The 23,485-nt window shown below is 45.7% G+C and overlaps 1 protein-coding gene across 1 annotated transcript in view; it reads right to left on the bottom strand.

Moving 5' to 3' along the window:
- LOC126336810 (uncharacterized) overlaps positions 1 to 23,485 on the bottom strand; it is a 229,618-nt gene that overhangs the window by 21,523 nt on the left and 184,610 nt on the right. The window contains exons 3-6 of the mRNA XM_050000854.1: positions 20,313 to 20,437; positions 17,235 to 17,387; positions 8,139 to 8,397; positions 4,493 to 4,690 (exon numbers count right to left, since the gene is read on the bottom strand). Coding sequence (XP_049856811.1) covers positions 4,493 to 4,690; positions 8,139 to 8,397; positions 17,235 to 17,387; positions 20,313 to 20,437 — 735 coding nt within the window. The remainder of the gene's footprint in view (positions 1 to 4,492; positions 4,691 to 8,138; positions 8,398 to 17,234; positions 17,388 to 20,312; positions 20,438 to 23,485) is intronic.

Here is a 23,485-nt window from a genome sequence, read left to right as displayed (position 1 = left end):
TACAGATATTGGGATTTAGGTTATACCATGCTCGATATGCCTGCCATCATTGGCTATGATGTGGCGCAGACGAATAGCGAAATTCTCCATGACCCGCTGAAGTGTCGGAGCCTCGATGCTGTAGATAGCCCCTGAATGGGTGTGTTGTCTTTAATACAGCCCCACAAAAACAAGTTTGTGCTCAGATCTGGAGAATATGGCGGCCAATTGAGGCCCATGCCAGTGGCCTCTGGGTGCCACAGAGCCAGAAAGCGGTCCCCAGAGTGCTCCTCCAGGACATCACTCTCCTGCTTCGGTGGAGTCGAGCTCTGTCCTGCATAAACCCCATCTTGCCAAAATCAGTGTCACTTTGGATAATGGGGATGAATCATCTTCCAAAACACGTACCGTTCAGTAGTCACCGTGCCGTCAAGGAATAACGCACCGGTTTTTCCGTGACTGGAAATTTCACACCACACAGTCCCCCATTGGCGGTGAAGAGACTTCTCGATCGCGAAATGCGGATTCTCAAACCCACAATTGCGCCAATTTTGTTTATTGACGAACCCATCCAAATGAAAGTGAGCTTCGTCTCTAAACCAAACCATATTCACATCAAAGTCCTATTTGTCAATTCTGTGGAGAATAGTGTTGGCGTCTCAAAAAATTGGTAGTTACCCACTTAGTAGTTGTAAGGTAGACTATTTCGGTACTTAAATGGTAACCATGTTTCAATAGTACATGCGAAGTAGATCTTTTTATGTTGGTAATGTGTGTATGGATAAAGCTTTTTGATCCAACGATCTGAAATTACATTCCCGTATGATGAAATTCATGAATTTATCCATACTTCCATAATTTTAGACTGAAACTGAAAGTTAAAAGCCTGAAACAGAAAAGAAGTCAATGAATGGAAAAAAATCCTGCTGAATATCAACAAAAACGCCACATTAAAACCCCTCGAAGTGGAGAAACAGGGAATCAACTTTTTAAAAGTCGTATTTAACCTTGATGCCACGTTTAGCTCTTTGCTTATAAAACTTCACATCTATTCACGTTAGTGGACCGATAATCTACGTAGCTTGGTCCCATAAGACCTTACGACTTACCACGTTAGTAGTTATCTTGCATTTATTTCATGATTTCTGTTTTTTTACTGTCGATTGGAATAATGTAGAAGAAAACACTTTTTGAAAGCTACATTTTTCTGTGTTGATTAGGTAAAATGTACCCCATACGACTAGATGAATGTGGGAAAGATCTCAAAATTATCCTCAGATCGCTAGTAGAATCAATCTTTAACAGCCTGGGACTGCATCAAGGCAATCCTCGTCTCTGCAGTTTCAAACATTCTTGTACAACCATGCTAAGAGGAAAGCAGAATTCGAAGCTCTGTAGCTAATGTGGCACTGTCTTCCACCCACTGGGTATGGCAAGGTCCCAGTCCTGGAGAGCGCATTACTTCCACTTCGACATGTCGCACTTTTCTCTTCTAGCGGAGAAAAAGGTTGTACCTGATTTTGAGTGATGTGTTTGGTATTAAGTAAGATACAGGGCAGGTTAGCTCGTTTTTTCGCATCCCGCAGCACCTTTAAGTACCATGCACAAGATTTTCAGATTCTCTCGTTCACCACATGCAAACTATTAGTTCAGAGAAAAACTGAGTAGGATCTTTTCGTCGGAAATTTAATGCAGATAAGTTTTGTGGTGGGATATGTTTTCGCTAGAGCCCGTAGTTTTCTAATTATTCAAGCAAAACGTACAAAAATGACCTTCAAACGCGTTTTTCTTTAATAACTCGAAAACCATGGCTTCCAGCGAACTTGTATCCGAGCACAAAATTTAGTTACATTAAATTTCCTGCCAATAAAAGACCCGTTCATTTTTCTACAGGACTAACAGTTCGAGCGTAGTGAGCAAGAGAATAGAAAAGTCTCGCACTTGGTCTTCAAAGGAGTTGCGGGTTGCATAAAACCTATCAGCAGGGACAGCCGAATCACTCCGTATAAACGTCTTCAATGTAGTATGACTTTTTTCTTCTGAATTTTGCTAAAACAGTTCAGTCGTGTAAAACTGAATTCAGAATCAGTAAACCATCATGGGTGTTCTTATTCCACAAATAAATGTTCAATTACTGTTCTGGCTCCGTTGCACATGAAAGGGAGGGGTCGTCCTCATGGAAACTGGCGATGGATCACTGGAACGTATGCTGCTGTCATATTTACGTGTTGTGAATCGGTGATGGAATCCATGTGCCACAGTGAGAGACAGTCTACTTTCTGCAGCTTTGGGCTGAACGAGGAAGCGACATCTATTTACGAAATAGATATGATTTCGGCACAGTTCTGCAAAGGTTCGAATCCATCATGGCTGCAGATCAGCGCCGACACCACAGCCGCACCAAGGACTCGGCGTGATTTTGCGCGAACAGAATTACAATTAACAGAACTCTAGCTATGCATGTGACTGCTAAAGCTGCAACCTTTTCTGTCTCTGTGGGCAACGTTAAATGTGCTGTTTAGTGGAGTCGCAGAGGATGAATGCTAGAATTTTGAGACAATTGTGTATTCTGGTCGTTTGTAAAGTACACAAGCGGCAACATGCAGTCAATACCTTCGCTGCCGTTGGTACTGTTACTGACGACTGTGCCGCTAAAGCGGAGTTATTGAACGCAGTTCTCCGAAATTCCTTCACCAGAGAAGACGAATGGAATATTCCAGAATTTGAAACACGAACATCTGCTAGCATGAGTCTCTTAGAAGTAGATACCTTAGGGGTTGCGAAGCAACTCAAATCGCTTGATACGGGCAAGTCTTCAGGTCCAGATTGTATACCGATTAGGTTCCTTTCAGATTACGCTGATACTATAGCTCCCTACTTAGCACTCATATACAACCGCTCGCTTAGCCATAGATCTGTAGCTACAGATTGGAAAATTGCGCAGGTCGCACCAGTGTTTAAGATGGGTAGAAGGAGTAATCCATCGAACTACAGACCTATATCATTGACGTCGGTTTGCATTAGGGTTTTGGAGCATATACTGTATTCAAACATTATGAATCACCTCAAAGGGAACGATCTATTGACACGTAAGCAGCATGGTTTCAGAAAAACTCATTCTTGTACAACGCAGCTAGCTCTTTATTCGCACGAAGTAATGGCCGCTATCGACAGGGGATCTCAAATTGATTCAATATTTCTAGATTTCCGGAAAGCTTTTGACACCGTTCCTCACAAGCGACTGCTAATCAAGCTGAGGGCCTATGGGGTATCGTCTCAGTTGTGGACTGGATTCGTGATTTCCTATCGGGAAGGTGACAGTTCGTAGTAATGGACAGCGAATCATCGAGTAAAACTGAAGTGATATCAGGTGTTCCCCAGGAAAGCGTCCTGGGACCTCTGCTGTTCCTGATCTATATAAATGACCTGGGTGACAATCTGAGCAGTTCTCTTAGACTGTTCGCAGATGATGCTGTAATTTACCGTCTAGTAAGGTCATCCGAAGGCTAGTATCAGTTACAAAGCGATTTAGAAAAGATTGCTGTATGGTGTGTCAGGTGGCAGTTGACGCTAAATAACGAAAAGTGTGAGGTGATCCACATGAGTTCCAAAAGAAATCCGTTGGAATTTGATTACTCGCTAAATAGTACAATTCAACTAAGTACCTGGGTGTTAAAATTACGAACAACTTCAGTTGGAAGGACCATATAGATAATATTGTCGGGAAGGCGAGCCAATGGTTACGTTTCATTGGCAGGACACTTAGCAGATGCAACAAGTCCACTAAAGAGACAGCTTACACTACACTCGTTCGTCCTCTGTTAGAATATTGCTGCGCGGTGTGGGATCCTTACCAGGTGGGATTGACGGAGGACATCGAAAGGGTGCAAAAAAGGGCAGCTCGTTTTGTATTATCACGCAATAGGGGAGAGAGTGTGGTAGATATGATACGCGAGTTGGGATGGGAGTCATTAAAGCAAGGACGTTTTAAGTCGCGGCGAGATCTATCTACGAAATTTCAGTCACCAACTTTGTCTTCCGAATGCGAAAATATTTTGTTGAGCCCAACCTACATAGGTAGGAATGATCATCAAAGTAAAAAATGAGAAATCAGAGCTCGAACAGAAAGGTTAAGGTGTTCGTTTTTCCCGCGCGCTGTTCGAGAGTGGAATGGTAGAGAGATAGTATGATTGTGGTTCGATGAACCCTCTGCCAACCACTTAAATGTGAATTGCAGAGTAATCATGTAGATGTAGATGTAGAGTAATAAGTCTTCATCCAGAGTCTGGGAGAGGGCAAATGTCTCTTCTTACTCTCCTCCCCCCCCCCCCCCCCCCCCCTCTCTTCCAGTCCTTTCCGTCAGTTTGCGGATGCTGGTGGTGCACCAGCAGCTATCCGTCGCACGAGGCCGAGGCACGTTTTTGTAGGAGGTGGAAAGTCTGCTCAGGATCATTGACATGTGTCGATCACCGTCTCCCCTCAGCAGGCGGCGGACACTGGTCGGTGGGCTCACCTGCTGCGCAGGCCGGCAGCGCCCGGCGTGGAAGAGCTGTCCCGGCGAGCAGGGCGCCACCTGCCTCAGGGCGCCGCCCTCGCAGCGGAACCAGCGCGCGCAGCCGTGCGCCGTGTCTGCGTAGCGGCCGTTTACGCGGCCCACGCACACAGGCTCGGGGCAGCCGGACTCCGCGGACTCACCCGCTGGCACGCACACCTGCCGCACACGGCCAAACAAACACTCGCAGATCTAACAATGAAAGATACGTGACAAGAACTGAGTACCAGTTTCGGCTTTGTAATCATAATGTTGAAAATTACGTGGACTGACAAGGTAAGGAATGAGGAGATTCTACGCAGAATCGGAGAGGAAAGGAATATGTGGAAAACACTGATAAGGAGGAGGGACAGGATGATAGGACATCTGTTAAGACATGAGGGAATGACTTCCATGGTACCAGAGGGAGCTGTAGAGGGCAAAAACTGTAGAGGAAGACAGAGATTGGAATACGTCAAGCAAATAATTGAGGACGTAGGTTGCAAGTGCTACTCTGAGATGAAGAGGTTAGCACAGGAAAGGAACTTGTGGCGGGCAGCATCAAACCAGGCAGTAGACAAAAAAAAGTCATAATTACGTCTAAAAGTTTAATATCGACACGTAGGCTCGTAGTCGGTACCAAGATACTCAGTACAGGCCTACGTATTGCTGATAAACTTCTAGAACTGGCGACATTTGCGAAGCCGAAACCAGTAATGGTTTTAATAAAATACAAAGACATTGATTTTTGTAATATAATCTGACACAAAGGTCACCGATTTCCTCTGGAGATACAGCGACCTCATTTGACGAATAATAGGCCACATAGATGTAACTGCAAATTGAAAATCATGTACGAGGGTCGTTTAATAAGTAATGCCCCACATTTTTTTTAATATACGAGGGTGAGTAGGTAGTAGTGTCGGAAGTTCCATGCGGCTTTTCGCGAATGATGCTGTAGTATACAGAGGAGTTGCAGAATTAGAAAATTGCAGCGAAATGCAGGAAGATCTGCAGCGGATAGGCACTTGGTGCAGGGAGTGGCAACTGACCCGTAACATAGACAAATGTAATGTATTGCGAATACATAGAAAGAAGGATCCTTTATTGTGTGATTATATGATAGCGGAACAAACATTGGTAGCAGTTACTTCTGTAAAATATCTGAGAGTATGCGTGCAGGACGATTTGAAGTGGAATGATCATATAAAATTAATTGTTGGTAACGCGGGTGCCAGGTTGAGATTCATTGGGAGAGTCCTTAGAAAATGTAGTCCATCAACAAAGGAGGTGGCTTACAAAATACTCGTTCGACCTATCCTTGAGTATTGCTCATCAGTGTGGGATCCGTACCAGGTCGGGTTGACGGAGGAGATGGAGAAGATCCAAAGAAAAGCGGAGCGTTTCGTTACACTGTTATTTGGTAAGCGTGATAGCGTTACGGAGATGTTTAGCAAACTCAAGTGGCAGACTCTGCAAGAGAGGCGCTTTGCACCATGGTGTAGCTTCCTATCCAGGTTTCGAGAGGGTGCGTTTCTGGTTGAGGTATCGAATATATTGCTTCCCCCTACTTATACCTCCCGAGCAGATCACGAAAGTAAAATTAGAGAGATTCGAGAGCACACGGAAGCTTTCCGGCAGTCGTTCTTCCCGCGAACTATACGCGACTGGAATAGGAAAGGGAGGTAATGACAGTGGCATGTAAAGTTTCCTCCGCCACACACCTTTGGATGGCTACGGAGTATAAATGTAGATGTAGATGTAGATGAAAACCTTAAATTTGTAATAACAAATCGAAATTTCGCGCCGTTATCGTGTAAGTTGATAAGCGTGCTACAAACAGCGTGCAGAATGGCCTGTGGTGGCAGCATAGTGCAGATGCACACATACCGTCGCAGTATCAGTATAAAAATGGCCGCCCCACTTGCGACATGCACCAGGGAAGAACAGCGTTCTGTTATTCGGTTTTTTCGTAGTGAAGATGTGAAACCTATTGAAATTCATCGACGAATTAAGATTCAGTTCGGTGATGCATGTTAGTTCTAGTATAATACACTCCTGGAAATTGAAATAAGAACACCGTGAATTCATTGTCCCAGGAAGGGGAAACTTTATTGACACATTCCTGGGGTCAGATACATCACATGATCACACTGACAGAACCACAGGCACATAGACACAGGCAACAGAGCATGCACAATGTCGGCACTAGTACAGTGTATATCCACCTTTCGCAGCAATGCAGGCTGATATTCTCCCATGGAGACGATCGTAGAGATGCTGGATGTAGTCCTGTGGAACGGCATGCCATGCCATTTCCACCTGGCGCCTCATTTGGACCAGCGTTCGTGCTGGACGTGCAGACCGCGTGAGACGACGCTTCATCCAGTCCCAAACATGCTCAATGGGGGACAGATCCGGAGATCTTGCTGGCCAGGGTAGTTGACTTACACCTTCTAGAGCACGGTGGGTGGCACGGGATACATGCGGACGTGCATTGTCCTGTTGGAACAGCAAGTTCCCTTGCCGGTTTAGGAATGGTAGAACGATGGGTTCGATGACGGTTTGGATGTACCGTGCACTATTCAGTGTCCCCTCGACGATCACCAGAGGTGTACGGCCAGTGTAGGAGATCGCTCCCCACACCATGATGCCGGGTGTTGGCCCTGTGTGCCTCGGTCGTATGCAGTCCTGATTGTGGCGCTCACCTGCACGGCGCCAAACACGCATACGACCATCATTGGCACCAAGGCAGAAGCGACTCTCATCGCTAAAGACGACACGTCTCCATTCGTCCCTCCATTCACGCCTGTCGCGACACCACTGGAGGCGGGCTGCACGATGTTGGGGCGTGAGCGGAAGACTGCCTAACGGTGTGCGGGACCGTAGCCCAGCTTCATGGAGACGGTTGCGAATGGTCCTCGCCGATACCCCAGGAGCAACAGTGTCCCTAATTTGCTGGGAAGTGGCGGTGCGGTCCCCTACGGCACTGCGTAGGATCCTACGGTCTTGGCGTGCATCCGTGCGTCGCTGCGGTCCGTTCCCAGGTCGACGGGCACGTGCACCTTCCGCCGACCACTGGCGACAACATCGATGTACTGTGGAGACCTCACGCCCCACGTGTTGAGCAATTCGGCGGTACGTCCACCCGGCCTCCCGCATGCCCACTATACGCCCTCGCTCAAAATCCGTCAACTGCACATACGGTTCACGTCAACGCTGTCGCGGCATGCTACCAGTGTTAAAGACTGCGATGGAGCTCCGAATGCCACGGCAAACTGGCTGACACTGACGGCGGCGGTGCACAAATGGTGCGCAGCTAGCGCCATTCGACGGCCAACACCGCGGTTCCTGGTGTGTCCGCTGTGCCGTGCGTGTGATCATTGCTTGTACAGCCCTCTCGCAGTGTCCGGAGCAAGTATGGTGGGTCTGAAACACCGGTGTCAATGTGTTCTTTTTTTCCATTTCCAGGAGTGTATATTCGTCCAATGAATACCCGTTTATCATCTGCATTTTTCTTGGTGTAGCAATTTTAATGGCCAGTAGTGTACAACCGTCCGAAGGATGAGGAAAGTCGGTGACCCACTGGGTGCATGCTTCCCGCGTGGGTAGTGATGCCGTGTCGTACCTGTGTAGCCCAGTGGAAGATGAAGCCGGCGGGGCAGCGGAAGTCTGCGCGCAGGCCGGCGCGGCAGCGGTGGTAGTCCCGGCAGGCGGTGCCGGGCGTCACGAAGAACATGTCGGCGCTGCTGGCGGGCAGGCAGGTGGCCGCGGCGCACGTCACCTCTACGGCGGGCGCGCACCGCTGCAGCCGCGCGCTGAACGCCAGCCGGCCCGACGCCTCCAGAGGGCAGCGCAGGCGCGCCGACACGCTGCCGTTCTCGCACCTGCGTCAAAACCTTACAGCTGCGACTGGCGGCGTGGAGAAAACTGAGTCTCGTGATTCGGTTGGAGGGGTACAGATATATCTATAGGGAGCCTATATAAATAATATAAAAAAAAGGTGCACCACGAAAGAAATATCTGAATGGGACAGATGACGGTGGACATAGTATAAATCTTGCCTTACGCGGGTAAAGGTCCCGAGTTCGAGTCTCGGTCCGGCACACAGTTTTAATCTGCCAGGAAGTTTCATATCAGCGCACACTCCGCTGCAGAGTGAAAATTTCATTCTGGAAACATCTCCCAGGCTATAACCTTTCTTACAGGAGTGCTAGGTCTGCATGGTTCGCAGAAGAGCTTCTGTGAAGTTTGGAAGGTAGGAGACGATGTACTGGCAGAATTGAAGCTGTGAGGACGGATTGTGAGCCGTGCTTGGGTAGCTCAGTTGGCAGAGCACTTGCCCGCGAAAGGCAAAGTTCCCTAGTTCGAGTCTCGGTCCGGCATACAGTTTTAATCTGCCAGGAAGTGTCATGATGTAAATCTACAGACAAACAAATGATTACACTTCCAGAAAAATTGGTTGGTTTGTTCAAGAGATAGAGCTTCAGAAACTGAGCAAGTAAATAGCACAGTGGTCCACCTCTTCCCATAAAGCAAGCAGTTGCTCAGTCTGGCGTTGATTAGTAGTTTTGTTGGATGTCCTCCCTAAGGATATCGCATCAAATTCTGTCCAATTGACACGTCAGATCCTCAAAATCCCGAGCTGGTTGAAGGATCCTGCTCAAATGATTAAAATGGCTCTGAGCACTATGGGACTTAACATCTGAGGTCATCAGTCCCCTAGAACATCTAACTAACCTAAGGACATCACACACATCCATACCCGAGTCAGGATTCGTACCTGCGACCGTAGCGGTCGCGCGGTTCCAGACTGAAGCGCCTAGAACCGCTAGGCTACTACGACGGGCGGCCCTGCTCATAATGCTCCAAATGTCCTCAATGCGGAACAGATCCGGCGAAGTTGCTAGCCAAGGTAGGGTTTGGCAAGCCCCGAGACAAGAAGTAGAAACTCTAGCCATGAGTGGTTGGGCATGGTTGTTGTTGTTGTTGTCTTCAGTCCAGAGACTGATTTGATGAAGCTCTCCATGCTACTCAATCCTGTGCAAGCTTCATCATCTCCCAGTACCTTCGTCAACCTACATCCTTCTGAATCTATTTAATGTATTCATCTCTTGGTCTCCCTCTACGAATTTTACCCTACACGCTGCCCTCCTATACTAAGTTGGTGATCCCTTGATGCCTCAGAACATGTCCTACCAACTGATCCCTTTTTCTAGTGAAGTTGTGCCATAAACTTCTCTTCTCCCCAATCCTATTCAACACTTCCTCATTAGTTATGTGATCTACCCATCTAATCTTCAGCATTCTTCTGTAGCATCACATTTCAAAGCTTCTGTTGTCTTCTTGTCTAAAATATTTATCGTCCACGTTGCACTTCCATACATGGCTACACTCCATACTAATACTTTCAGAAACGACTTCCTGACATTTAAATCTATACTCGATGTTAACAAATTTTTCTTCTTCAGAAACACTTTCCTTGCCATTGCCAGTCTAAATTTTATACCCTCTTTACTTCGACCGTCATCAGTTATTTTGCTCCCGAAATAGCAAAACTCCTTTACTACTTTAAGTCACTCATTTCCTAATCTAATTCCCTCAGCATCACCCGATTTATTTCGACTACATTCCATTATCCTCGTTTTGCTTTTGTTGATGTTCATCTTATATCCTCCTTTCAAGACACTGTACATTCCGTTCAACTGCTCTCCCAAGTCCTTTGCTGTCTCTGACAGAATTACAATGTCATCGGCGAACCTCAACGTTTTTATTTCTTCTCCATGTATTTTAATTCCTACCCCAAATGTTTCTTTTGTTTTCTTCAATGCTTGCTCAATATACAGATTAACATCGGGAATAGGCTACAACCCTGTGTCACTCCCTTCCCAACCAATGCTTCCCTTTCATGCCCCGCGACTCTTATAACTGCCATCTGGTTTCTGTACAAATTGTAAATAGCCTTCCGCTCCCTGTATTTGACCCCTTCCACCTTCAGAATTTGAAAGAGAGTATTCCAGTCAAGAATGTCAAACGCTATCTCTAAGTCTATAAATACTAGAAACATAGGTATGCCTTTCCTTAATCTTTCTTCTAAGGTAAGTCGTAGGGTCAGTATTGCCTCACGTGTTCCAACATTTCTACGGAATCCAAACTGATCTTCCCCGAGTTCGGCTTCTACCAGTTTTTCTATTCCTCTGTACAGAATCCGTGTTAGTATTTTGCAGCCGTGACTTATTAAAGTGATAGTTCGGTAATTTTCACATCTGTCAACACCTACTTTCTTTGGGTGAGTGAAATCTTATGGGACTTAACTGCTAAGGTCATCAGTCCATCTTTCTTTGGGAATGGAATTATTATATTCTTCTTGAAGTCTGAGGGTATTTCGCCTGTTTCATACATATTGATCACCAGATGGTAGAGTTTTGCCAGGGCTGGCTCTCCCAAGGCTATCAGTAGTTGTAATGGAATGTTGGGCATTATTTTGCTGAAATGTAAGTCGAGGATGGCTTGTCATGAAGGGCAAGGCAATGGGGTGTAGAATATTGTCGATATACTGCCGTGATGTTAGAATGCCGCCGATGACACCCAAAAGGGTCCTGCTCTGAAAAGAGATGGCACTCCAGACCATCACTCCTGGTTGCCAGTCCTTATCGTCGGTGATAGTCAGGTTGGTATCCCACTTCCGTCAGAACGTTTTCAGACGTGTTATCATAGGGCCCAGTTCGAAGCAGAACTCATCACTGAAGACAGTTCTACTCCAGTCAGTGACACTCCATGACGAATGTGCCCGACAACACTGAAGATGGGCTTGTTAACGTACAGAGGTCAATGGTAGCAAGTGCAACAGGTGTGGTGAGCTCAGCCCCCTTTCTGTGAACTGCCTGTTAGTGGTCATTGTGGTCACTGATGCATTAGTTGCACGTTGGATCGATGATAATAATGAATCCGGAACTCTGAGTGCCTCTCTAACACGTCCTGCTGGGTCCTCACGTTCCTTTGTCTCTTTAGGTCAACCAGTTCCTTCTTGATACTGTGTTCGGCCATGGTGCACTCATTCATATATCAAGCGATTTTCCGATTACTCTAACTGCACATACTGTTCACAAGCCTGTCTGCGATGTGCACTTACTGTCCAACTGAGTACACGGAATGGCATTCGCCAAGATTTTATGCACCGGTATCGAAATCTCCCCTGTTTACTATCCTTGCCAGCTGCATGAAGAAACTGTGCTGCAGTGTTGCACATTGAAACATCGGCTGCCAAAGTTTACAGTTTTGCAATTTCATTCGGTACCTGTATGAATGTCGATTCTGACCAATTTTCATAGCTCCTTCGTGGTGCGTCATTTTTTTTTGCCTTAGAGAATATTTCTTCTCCTTTTATAATTTTATTTTCTTCAGTATATTTACTAATCAGGTCATAACGAATCCTATAAGTTTTGCAAGACCTGTCGCACGCATCCTCCCACTACCACGTGCTCCAATCCTGCCACAGACATTTCCTACCTCACCAAAGTAGCCTTGTAATCTACCAACTCAACTGCAACCATTGTGCGGCTTGCCACATGGGCGTGACATCTAATAAGCTGTTTTTCCCATGAATGGCCAAGGTCAAACCTTGGCCGAGAGACAGCTGGATCACTCAGTTGCTGAACATGCCACCCAGCATATTGTCCCTAACTTTAATGACTGCTTCGCAGCCTGTGCCATCTGGATTCCCCCTACCAACCACCAAACACCATCTTTCCTTAAATGCACAGGTGGGGGGGAGGGACTTTCCCTAAAACAAATCCTTCGTTCCCATAACGTCCCTGGCCTCAACCTTCTCTAGTCCCTGACCTCCCTCCTACCTATCCCTTGCCCTGCTCCTACTCTTCTCTACATATGAGTGCTATCCTTGTTTTTCCCATTCTTTACTCCTCTCCTTTCACCTGTCGCTTCGCTGCCCCCCCTCCCTTCCCCCGCAGTCCCGCGACACTGCACTAACAGTTCTTTCCTGATCCCATCAAGTCCTTGCACACTCCCTCAGGCACAGCGTCTTCACCCATCCCTAAGCTGCTATCCCTCCCCCTCTTCGCCCCATGCTTCCTCCTTGCCTACACCCCACACCCAGCAGGTGCTGCACATGGCAGATACAGTCGCATTCATTCAGGCCGCAGCGCCCACGCACAGTGGCCATTTGTATGTGAGTTGTGCTTGTGTGAATTTGTGTGTGTTCTCTACTTCATAAATAGAACTTTCCTTAAAAACTTAAATATTTTAGCAGTCTTTTTCACTGTACCTACCTGCAACTGAATGCCTCCACTATGTGGTGAGTATCAATCTAGCCTTTCCATATTGTTGTAAATATTAGAAATACATCTACTGGTGAAACGCAACAATACGAGGGCGAAGAATGGTGAGGAGGAGACGATAATTGTTGACGTTATGGCGTGGCTGTTGGAATGGATATCCTTTGTGGGGACATGGATAAGACATTTCAATGAATGTGTGCACTGTATCAATGTGAACTACAGAAGGACAATGACTGCTGTTGTGTAAACTGTGAACTGTACCATGTGATTTCGTTCCCGGATAAACAGAGACTTTTTTGTGTCTGCAACGGACACACATGAGTGGATTGCTGGTGAAACAATGCCAGTGTATGATACCGGATTTGAGAATTACGAGGGCTGTGCTCATGTGAATGAGCTTTGAAATGTGTTTTGTCACTCAGTGAGCTGAAACTGTTTTGTTGGCATCTAAGAGTGAGTTGTAGCACAGACTAATATTAGTAAACACACCACCTCTGATACTTCAAAGAATCAATTCTCACGTAGAAAACATCTTCAGATTTCTGATTACTCTACAAATGAGTTAATGTGTAAAATATTTGACGCTAAGCTTGTAAGCGAGAGAAAGCTTGGCAAATATTTGAAACTGTGTTTAAAATTTGTTGAAAGCGGGTAAGTGTTCCCATTCTCAAATACTGGAGGACTGGTGGGACTACTGCAAGCACTCCTTACAAAGCACGCGACCAGGGAGGGAGCACAGTACAGTGTATGCATTGCTGTTCGTCGTGATCACACACCCCATTAAAAACCATATCCCGCCTTTTGTATTGTCCAGAGGCCATAAGAAACGCGATGACCTCAGTGTAATTTCTGTTTGTCTTATTGCGTATTTCTTCCAGTTACCTTCTGTAATGCACTGTAGCAGCTCTTTCTATGTATGACCCAAATTTCATCGAGCTATGTTATTTGGCAGTGATACATCACCCGAAAGATACTACCGTCCTTGAGTTTTGCATACCAGTGTAGTTTGGGTAATTTACACACTGTGAGTCATCCTGCCTCAAGATATATACACAGTTTCTAACTGTAATACTTCATTTATTACGTTGAATCTTGTCGTGAAAGCATTTTCTATCTTTAAATTCAGTCTGTAACTGTGTGATGTATTGAAACTCACTTTATTTTATTGCCCATGGAAGACTTTAGACAGGCAGCCCGCAACAGAGATTTGTGCCCTGGGCCAGCTGTTTAGTAATACAGATACTCTGTAAATACGTCAGTGTGCTCCCAAAGTTTGAAGCTGGCTCATTTGTGCAAAATCAGTCAGCAACTTTCACAAAAGTCTAAAAAAAAGTCAGTTAATATTTTCTCCGTTGATACTCCTTTGCTCGGCTTCACAACAATGCTTGTATCATCTGTAAACAGGACTAAATCTACCTCCTGATTCAAATAACATGACAGATCACTAAAACAAGGCACGAATAACAGTATTGGGTCAATAATCGAACCCTCTGGGACTCACATTGTAATTTCTTACTACGCAAGTGATTTGGCATTCCTCTTTGTATTACTTCAACCACAACATGCTTTCTGCATTCTGTTTCTTAAATAATAACTAAACCAGGCGCATGCTGAACTACATACTCTATAAAAATTTAAGTTTCTGTGATAAAATTTTGTGACTGGCGCAGTCAAATGCCTGCGACAGATCATAGAAAACCTCTGTTGGTGATATTTTGTAATTCAAGGATTTAATTATTTGCTAAGTAAATGTATAAATATCTGACTTACTAGGAGAAAACGACAAGTGCCATAACCTGATTTTCCAGAACCTTTCTCAGTGGAAGAGAAGCCAAAATAAGCGAACACGTGTCTATACTTATCCGCAGATTATCGATCGTTCCTGAGAGAACGACCTTCAAAGTTTTCGAGGTGATTTAGATGCTTTTTAAGGTACTGGAAGCTGAGCCAACTTGTGCATAGTGACTAACGTGACATCTGCGCCCTATGTTCGAAACCCAATTATTGGTTTTATTTATTTCATTTTTTTCATTTACCTACCCATGTTTGTAGAAGGTTACTGCACGAATGTTTCTTATCAGGTTACAGGACACAAGGCGTTATATTAACTGTAAAATTACAACTGCGTTTCACAACAAGTGTTATATATTTATATATGATACGTTTTCGTATGTTACACTCCTGGAAATTGAAATAAGAACACCGTGAATTCATTGTCCCAGGAAGGGGAAACTTTATTGACACATTCCTGGGGTCAGATACGTCACATGATCACACTGACAGAACCACAGGCACATAGACACAGGCAACAGAGCATGCACAATGTCGGCACTAGTACAGTGTATATCCACCTTTCGCAGCAATGCAGGCTGCTATTCTCCCATGGAGACGATCGTAGAGATGCTGTATTTAGTACTGTGGAACGGCTTGCCATGCCATTTCCACCTGGTTCCTCAGTTGGACCAGCGTTCGTGCTGGACGTGCAGACCGCGTGAGACGACGCTTCAACCAGTCCCAAACATGCTCAATGGGGGACAGATCCGGAGATCTTGCTGGCCAGGGTAGTTGACTTACACCTTCTAGAGCACGTTGGGTGGCACAGGATACATGCGGACGTGCATTGTCCTGTTGGAACAGCAAGTTCTCCTTGCCGGTCTAGGAATGGTAGAACGATGGGTTCGATGACGCTTTGGATGAACCGTGCACTATTCAGTGTCCCCTCGACGATCACCAGAGGCGTACAGCCAGTGTAGGAGATCGCTCCCCACACCATGATGCCGGGTGTTGGCCCTGTTTGCCTCGGTCGTATGCAGTCCTGATTGTGGAGCTCACCTGCACGGCGCCAAACACGCATACGACCATCATTGGCACCAAGGCAGAAGCGACTCTTCATCGCTGAAGACGACACGTCTCCATTCGTCCCTCCATTCACGCCTGTCGCGACACCACTGGAGGCGGGCTGCACGATGTTGGGGCGTGAGCGGAAGACTGCCTAACGGTGTGCGGGACCGTACCCCAGCTTCATGGAGACGGTTGCGGCCTCCCGCATGCCCACTATACGCCCTCGCTCAAAGTCCGTCAACTGCACATACGGTTTACGTCCACGCTGTCGCGGCATGCTACCAGTGTTAAAGACTGCGATGGAGCTCCGTATGCCACGGCAAACTGGTTGACACTGACGGCGGCGGTGCACAAATGGTGCGCAGCTAGCGCCATTCGACAGCCAACACCGCGGTTCCTGGTGTGTCCGCTGTGCCGTGCGTGTGATCATTGCTTGTACAGCCCTCTCGCAGTGTCCGGAGCAAGTATGGTGGGTCTGACACACCGGTGTCAATGTGTTCTTTTTTCCATTTCCAGGAGTGTATTTACAGGGTTACAATTTCTCTAAATTATCGTATTCTTATATTTAATTCCTACATAAGTTTACAACTCTTATTTTTATGCGTACTTTTATTATTTAGGAGGATTTGGTGCATTTCCTTGGATGATACCGATAGCAGAAACATTCGAAACGTAGAAATTCCGACCTCCACGAGCATCGCGTGTAGGTCGATTTGCCACAGCGACATTTATTCGTAAGAATCTCACTAACAAAAGGAATGTCCATAACATTCATGAAAATTTCACGGGTTGGCATTAATTTAGGGGCAAACCATGCAAAACAAGTCTCTTTTCCGAAATCTGGCGCTTGCAATTGATTATGAATCAAGATATAGTACAGAATTTCACCGAAAATAATTTCAAATAATTTTTCCATTCATTTATTATTTTTCTTTTTTTTAATTAATTCACCAGGTATACGATTAGTCGACGAGTATGGACAACGTTATTTCAATATAAATTGGAAAACATTTATGTAGCAATCTTCTACGGAGATGGGTACATAAATGAAAAGCAGAAATAGTGGTGGGTTTCGAACACGGGGCGCAATAGTGTAAAACTGCGTCGCTAGCCGCTGTGGCGCCACTGATGTTGGATCACTTACGCTCTAAAAGGCACATAAAGATCTGGAAAAGTCTGACTTCGTCTGCTCAGAAACGGTCGAATATCTGCGGGCAAGCAGGGACATGTGTTCGCTTATTTTTACGCCTCTACCACTGAGAGAGTTTTGTGGAAAATCAGGTTGTGGCACTTTTTGTGTTCTCCTCGTCAGTAGGGTTTTCCTTTTGAAATACAATCTGTTATTGGCCAACTAACCCGTTGCTGCACAGGTGCGTAACAACGTTGGAGTACATCATGAACTAAAATTTTTTTAAAAAAGTGCAGGAAGTGACACTGGTTGGTAGTTATTGGTGTCTGTGGGTAACACTTTTTATAGAGAGATCTTAGCAGAATGCTCAGTTGCAGAACCTTAAAACCCATTGAACTGAGCGGGCACAAGCTTCCAAAGTGTGAGATGAGAAGAAGGAGAGGAAGCAGGTGTGTACCTGTAGTAGGAAGCGCAGCCGTCGGAGACGTTGGGGTGGAGCCCGTCCGGCTGCAGAACGCAGGGTCGCCACTCCGCCGGCGCCTCGCACCGCCCGGACACGAACACAGAGCCCTCCGCGCACCGCAGCACGTGCGCGTCGCCGCCGGAACACCTGCGCAAAAGCCACTCCACGTCTCACCTCAGCCGCAACGTCCTGCTGCTAAAGCACACCTGCGCAGACTGGACAGTAGGGGAAGGGACCTCGGTAGTAGTGGGGGTTCCATCGCGTTCCGCCACTACGCGCTAGGGGAGGTGTAGTTCAGTAGTTGAAACCTCACAAGCACTTAGCGAGTCCGCAAACGATCATATTAACAGGTTATGACGGTGTGACCACTAATTCGAAAAGTCGGTAGGTTACGGAATAAGGACACCAGTGCATGAAGGTCTGAGAGGACCACCTTCCGCAGTGTGCAGCTCACCAGGCGACAGCAAACTAAGAGAGCCCCCTTTCTGAACGAAGGGGTGGACTCGCCCGGCGCTCAGAACGACAGTACGTTTCTCTGCAGGAGCCAAGTTATTTTGCGTGGACTCTAAGTCCATAGATTTATTGCCTGTGCATAACAATGCACAGCTTTTATCATACGCACAAAAGTATGCTTAAAGAGTAATGTGGAATACAAAGTCAGAGAACTGGCTGGCACTTTGTTCTGACCTATGCGTTTTCCGCCTGTAACGGTAACTGGGGTATCGATCACTTCATTACAGGTAATATCCAACACGGATAAGAGAGAACTGAATGTACGAATGCACGGTTCCAATGTTCTAAAGCTTCCAGCTTGTAAACTCCCGACAAATTCAGTAAGTCATGTTATCAATGACTTGAAAGCAAAAGGTCCCCGAGGAAAGATATGAAACAACTTGCGTTTTTGCCATACTGTGGTTCAGAGAATTTTTCTCAGAATATTCTGCTTAGTTAAACGACAGTAGACTTTCATTTATCGCCGTGGTCCTTGAGTGCTCTGCATTATTCTTAGCGACTTAGAACATTTTATTTCAGTTCGGGCGAGTTGAATTGAGGACATTTGGACTGAAGATTACTGAAAATCACGTTTTCTGTCACATTCTGGCTGTTAACGGAAATAGTTTTCAGGGCCTTGTAAAAGGCTGTGGCATCCAAAAATCGCACAAGAGTACCAAACATTTCAACTTATAAAACTAAATGACGCTGTTGATAATGGACGCAAGACCGAAGAAAAATCAAGACACTTTTATGGGATTTGTAGACTGGGAAGCGTTCGACAGTGTGAAATGGTGCACGATTTTCGAAGTTATAGGGTTAAGCTATAGGGAAAGACTGGTCGTATATAATATGTACAAGAACCAAGAGAGAAGAATGAGACTGGAAGACCAAGAACGATGTGCTCGAATTATAAAGGGTGTAAGGCAGGGATGCAGTCTTTCGCCTCAGCTATTTAATCTGTACATCGAAGAACCAATGAGGGAAATAAAAGAAAGGTTCAAGATTAGGATTAAAATTCAAAGTGAAAGGATATCAACGACAAAATTCGCTGATGACATCACTATCGTCAGTGAATGTGAAGGAGTATTACAAGACCTGTTGAGCAGAATGAACAGAATAATCAGTACGGAATGTGGACTGACTGTGAATCGAAAGAAGACAAAAGTAATGGGAAACAGTAGAAATGAGAACAGCCAGAAACTTGACATCAAAAACGGGGATCGTGAAGTAGATGAAGTGAAGGAATTATGCTGCCTAGGCACCAAAATAACCCGTGATGGACGGAGCAAGGAGGACATGAAAAGCAGACTAGCACCGACTGGTATCAAACATGGGCCTTAATTTGTGGCAGTGTAAGTAGGCTGTTTAGGTTTTTGTGTTGGTAACGTCACGTAGCCCTCTGTATGGAAATCACTGCTTGTGCTGTGTGCAGTCTGAGGTTGGTTGACATTGTTGGAATATTCGCTATTGTAGTGTTGGGCAGTTGGATGTGAACAGCGCGTAGCGTTGCGCAGTTGGAGGTGAGCCGACAGCAGTGGCGGATGTGGGGAGAGAGATGGCAGAATTTTGAGAGCGGACGATCTGGACGTGTGTCCATCAGAAAGAGTAAATTTGTAATACTGTATTTATAATGACTTTTGAATATTATTAAGGTAAATGCATTGTTTGTTCTCTATCAAAATCTTTCATTTGCTAACTATGCCTATCAGTAGTTAGTGACTTCAGTAGTTTGAATCTTTTGTTTAGCTGGCAGTACTGGCGCTCGCTGTATTGCAGTAGTTCGAGTAACGAAGATTTTTGTGTGGTAAGTGATTCATGAAAGGTATAGATTATTGTCAGTCAGGGCCAGTCTTTTGTAGGGATTATTGAAAATCAGATTGCGTTGCGCTAAAAATGATGTGTCAGTTTAGTTTTGATCAGAATAAGTAAATAGAGAAATGTATGAGTACGTTCAGTTCTGCTCAGCTGTTTGAAAATCGAATAACGTAAGAGGTTTTCCAGTACAGTCATTCATAAATTTTTCTAAGGGGAGGTTTCAGAAGAAATTTTTAAGACTGCGCGTTTTGGAGCACCGCATTGTATGGTAGTGAAACATGGACGGTGGGGAAACCGAAACAGAGGATAATCGAAGCATCTGAGTTGTGGTGTTACACAAGAACGTTGGAAATTAAGGTAAAGAACCAGGAGGTTCTCTGCGGAATCGGTGAAGGAAAGAAAATGTGGAAAACGATGACAACAAGAAGTGACAGGACGAAGCGACATCTGTTAATCAGGTAATAACTAGAGGGAGCTGTAGAGGGTAAAATTTTGAGAGGAAGACAACAGATAATTGAGGACGTAGCTTGGAAGACCTATTCTGAGATGAGAAGGTTGGCAAAAGAGAGGAATTCGTGGAGGGAGGCATCAGACCGGTCAGAACACTGATCACTCAGTAAATAAGTAAATAAATAAATAAATGACAAACAATAAAATTTTACCCATACCCGCACAGTAGCGCAACATGGCCGTTACTGCGAGCGGCAGGTGGCCATTAAGAAGCGTATGCGAAAGCGCAGGCAGGGCACAGGCGGGCGTTACCTGTAGTAGTGGACGGCGGAGTCCGGGTGCGGGTACAGCCCGTCGGCGCGCCGCCGGCAGAAGGACGCGTCCAGCGTGGCGGGGGCGGCCGGCGCAGCCTGCTCCGACTCCTCTTGCTCAGCCTTCTGCAACACACCGTGGCATTCCTCTGCTGTACTCCCTCATATCCCTCGCACATCGATATTGAGCTGCAGTTTACCAAGTCTGACCTACAGTCTCTCATCAAAAGTATTCAGACATCTACATCTATATCTACATCCATACTCCGCAAGCCACCTGACGGTGTGTGGCGGAGGGTACCCTGAGTACCTCTATCGGTTCTCCCTTCTATTCCAGTCTCGTATTGTACGTGGAAAGAAGGATTGTCGGTATGCTTCTGTGTGGGCTCTAATCTCTGTGATTTTATCCTCATGGTCTCTTCGCGAGATATACGTAGGAGGGAGCAATATACTGCTTGACTCTTCGGTGAAGGTATGTTCTCGGAGCTTTAACAAAAGCCCGTACCGAGCTACTGAGCGTCTCTCCTGCAGAGTCTTCCACTGGAGTTTATCTATCATCTCCGTAACGCTTTCGCGATTACTAAATGATCCTGTAACGAAGCGCGCTGCTCTCCGTTGGATCTTCTCTATCTCTTCTATCAACTGTATCTGGTGCGGATCCCACACTGCTGAGCAGTATTCAAGCAGTGGGCGAACTAGCGAACTGTAACCTACTTCCTTTGTTGTCGGATTGCATTTCCTTAGGATTCTTCCAATGAATTTCAGTCTGGCATCTGCTTTACCGACGATCAACTTCATATGATCATTCCATTTTAAATCACTCCTAATGCGTACTCCCAGATAATTTATGGAATTAACTGCTTCCAGTTGCTGACCTGCTATTTTGTAGCTAAATGATAAGTGACCTATCTTTCTATGTATTCGCATCACATTACACTTGTCTACATTGAGATTCAATTGCCATTCCGTGCACCATGCGTCAATTCGCTGCAGATCATCCTGCATTTCAGTACAGTTTTCCATTGTTGCAACCTCTCGATACACCACAGCATCATCTGCAAAAACCCTCAGTGAACTTCCGATGTCATCCACCAGATCATTTATGTATATTGTGAATAGCAACGGTCCTATCTACATTGAAGAGCCAAAGAAACCGGTACACCTGCCTAACATCGTGTAGGGCCCACGCGAGTACGCAGAAGTGCCGCAACACGACTTTGCATGGACTCGACTAACGTCTGAAGTAGTGCTGCAGGGAACTGATACCATGAATCGTGCAGGGCTCACCATAAATCCGTAAGATTACGAGGGGGTGGAGATCTCTTCTGAACAGCACACTGCAAGGTATCCCAGATATGCTCAGTAATGTTCATCTCTGGGTAGTTTGATGGCCAGTGGAAGTGTTTAAACTCAGAAGAGTGCTCCTCCAGCCTCTCTGTAGCAATTCTGGACTTTCGGGGTGTCGTATCGTCCCGCTAGAATTTCCCAAGTCCGTCTGAATGCACAATGGACATGAATGGATGCAGGTGTTCAGACTGGCTGCTTATGTACGTGTCACCTGTCAGAGTCGCATCTAGACGTATCAGGAATCCCATAACATTCCAATTGCACACGCTCCACACCATTTCAGAGCCTCCATCAGCTTCAACAGTCCCCTACTGACATGCAGGGTCAATGGATTCATGAGGTTGTCTCCATACTCATACACGTCCATCTGCTCGATACAATTTGAGATGAGACTCATCCGACCAGGTAACATGTTTCCAGTCATCAACAACACAATGTCAGTGTTGACGGGCGCCGGCCGCGGTGGTCTCGCGGTTCTAGGCGCGCAGTCCGGAACCGTGCGACTGCTACGGTCGCAGGTTCGAATCCTGCCTCGGGCATGGATGTGTGTGATGTCCTTAGGTTAGTTAGGTTTAAGTAGTTCTAAGTTCTAGGGGACCGATGACCACAGCAGTTGAGTCCCATAGCGCTCAGGGCCTTTTTTTTTGTTGACGGGCCCACGCGAGGCGTAAAGCTTTGTGTAATGCAGTTATCATCAAGGGTACACGAGTGGGCCTTCGGCTACGGAAGTTGTGTTGAATGGTTCGCACGCCGACACTTGTTGATGCCCCATCAATGATATCTGCAACAATTTGAGGAAAGGTTGCACTCCTGTCACGTTTAACGATGCTCTTCAGTCGTCGTTGGCTCCGTTCTTGCAGGATTTTTTGCAGGCCACAGCTATGTTGGAGATTTGATGTTTTACCGCATTCATGGTATTCATGGTACACTCGTGAAATGGTTCTATGGGAAAATCCCCACTTCATCGCTACCTCGGAGATGCTGTGTCCCATCGCTCGTGCGCCTATTATAACACGACGTTCAAACTCACTTAAATCTTGATAACCTGCCATTGTAGCAACAATAATCGATCTAACAGCTGCGCCAGACACTTTTTGGCTTTTATAGACGTATACGTTGTCGACCGCAGCACCGTATTCTGCTTCTTTACATTTCTCTATACTTGAATATGCATGCCTATACCAGTTTCTTTGACGCTGCAGTGTATTAGTGGACATTAACATGGGACGTGTCCACCCTTCACCTTTATGACGGCGTCAGCCCTCCAATGAGGTGTGTCACTGTCTGCACATTCTTTGTCAAGAGTCGAAACCAGACAAAGTAGTGATGATGGAACCTGGAGCCTGCAGCCAAGTCGATGTTCTAACTCACCCGGACCATGTCTGTTAGGTTCAGGTCTGAACTCTGAGCAGACCAGTACACGTCAACAATAACAAAATGTAATATTACAGAATTTTTAAATACTTTCAAATTTTTCTATATATTGTCTCAATCGCATTTAACATTTGAGTGTACAAGACTGTTGCATCGTCTATAACATTCGTTTCAGTTAGATTGTTCTGTGTGTAGCCACGTTATCTATGGCAGCAATTGAAACAAAAAGCCTATACAGCGCTGTAAAAATTTTTCTTATACATTGAAGTGTCCATGTAATTATTCCCGTTACAATAAGTAACAGATAGCAGAGATTATGTAAGCTTTACTCGAAGTCAATAGCAAAACATAAAAAATATATACAACGTCGCCACACTGTGTAACTTGTCCAAACACAAAATACATATACAACATTGTCACAAAGAGTAACTTGTCCTAACGATGTTGTATATA

This window comes from Schistocerca gregaria, chromosome 2, assembly GCF_023897955.1.
Source record: "Schistocerca gregaria isolate iqSchGreg1 chromosome 2, iqSchGreg1.2, whole genome shotgun sequence".
NCBI lineage: Eukaryota > Metazoa > Arthropoda > Insecta > Orthoptera > Acrididae > Schistocerca > Schistocerca gregaria.
Note: the sequence above shows the minus strand (reverse complement) of the source record. Positions and strands in the feature narration are given on the sequence as shown.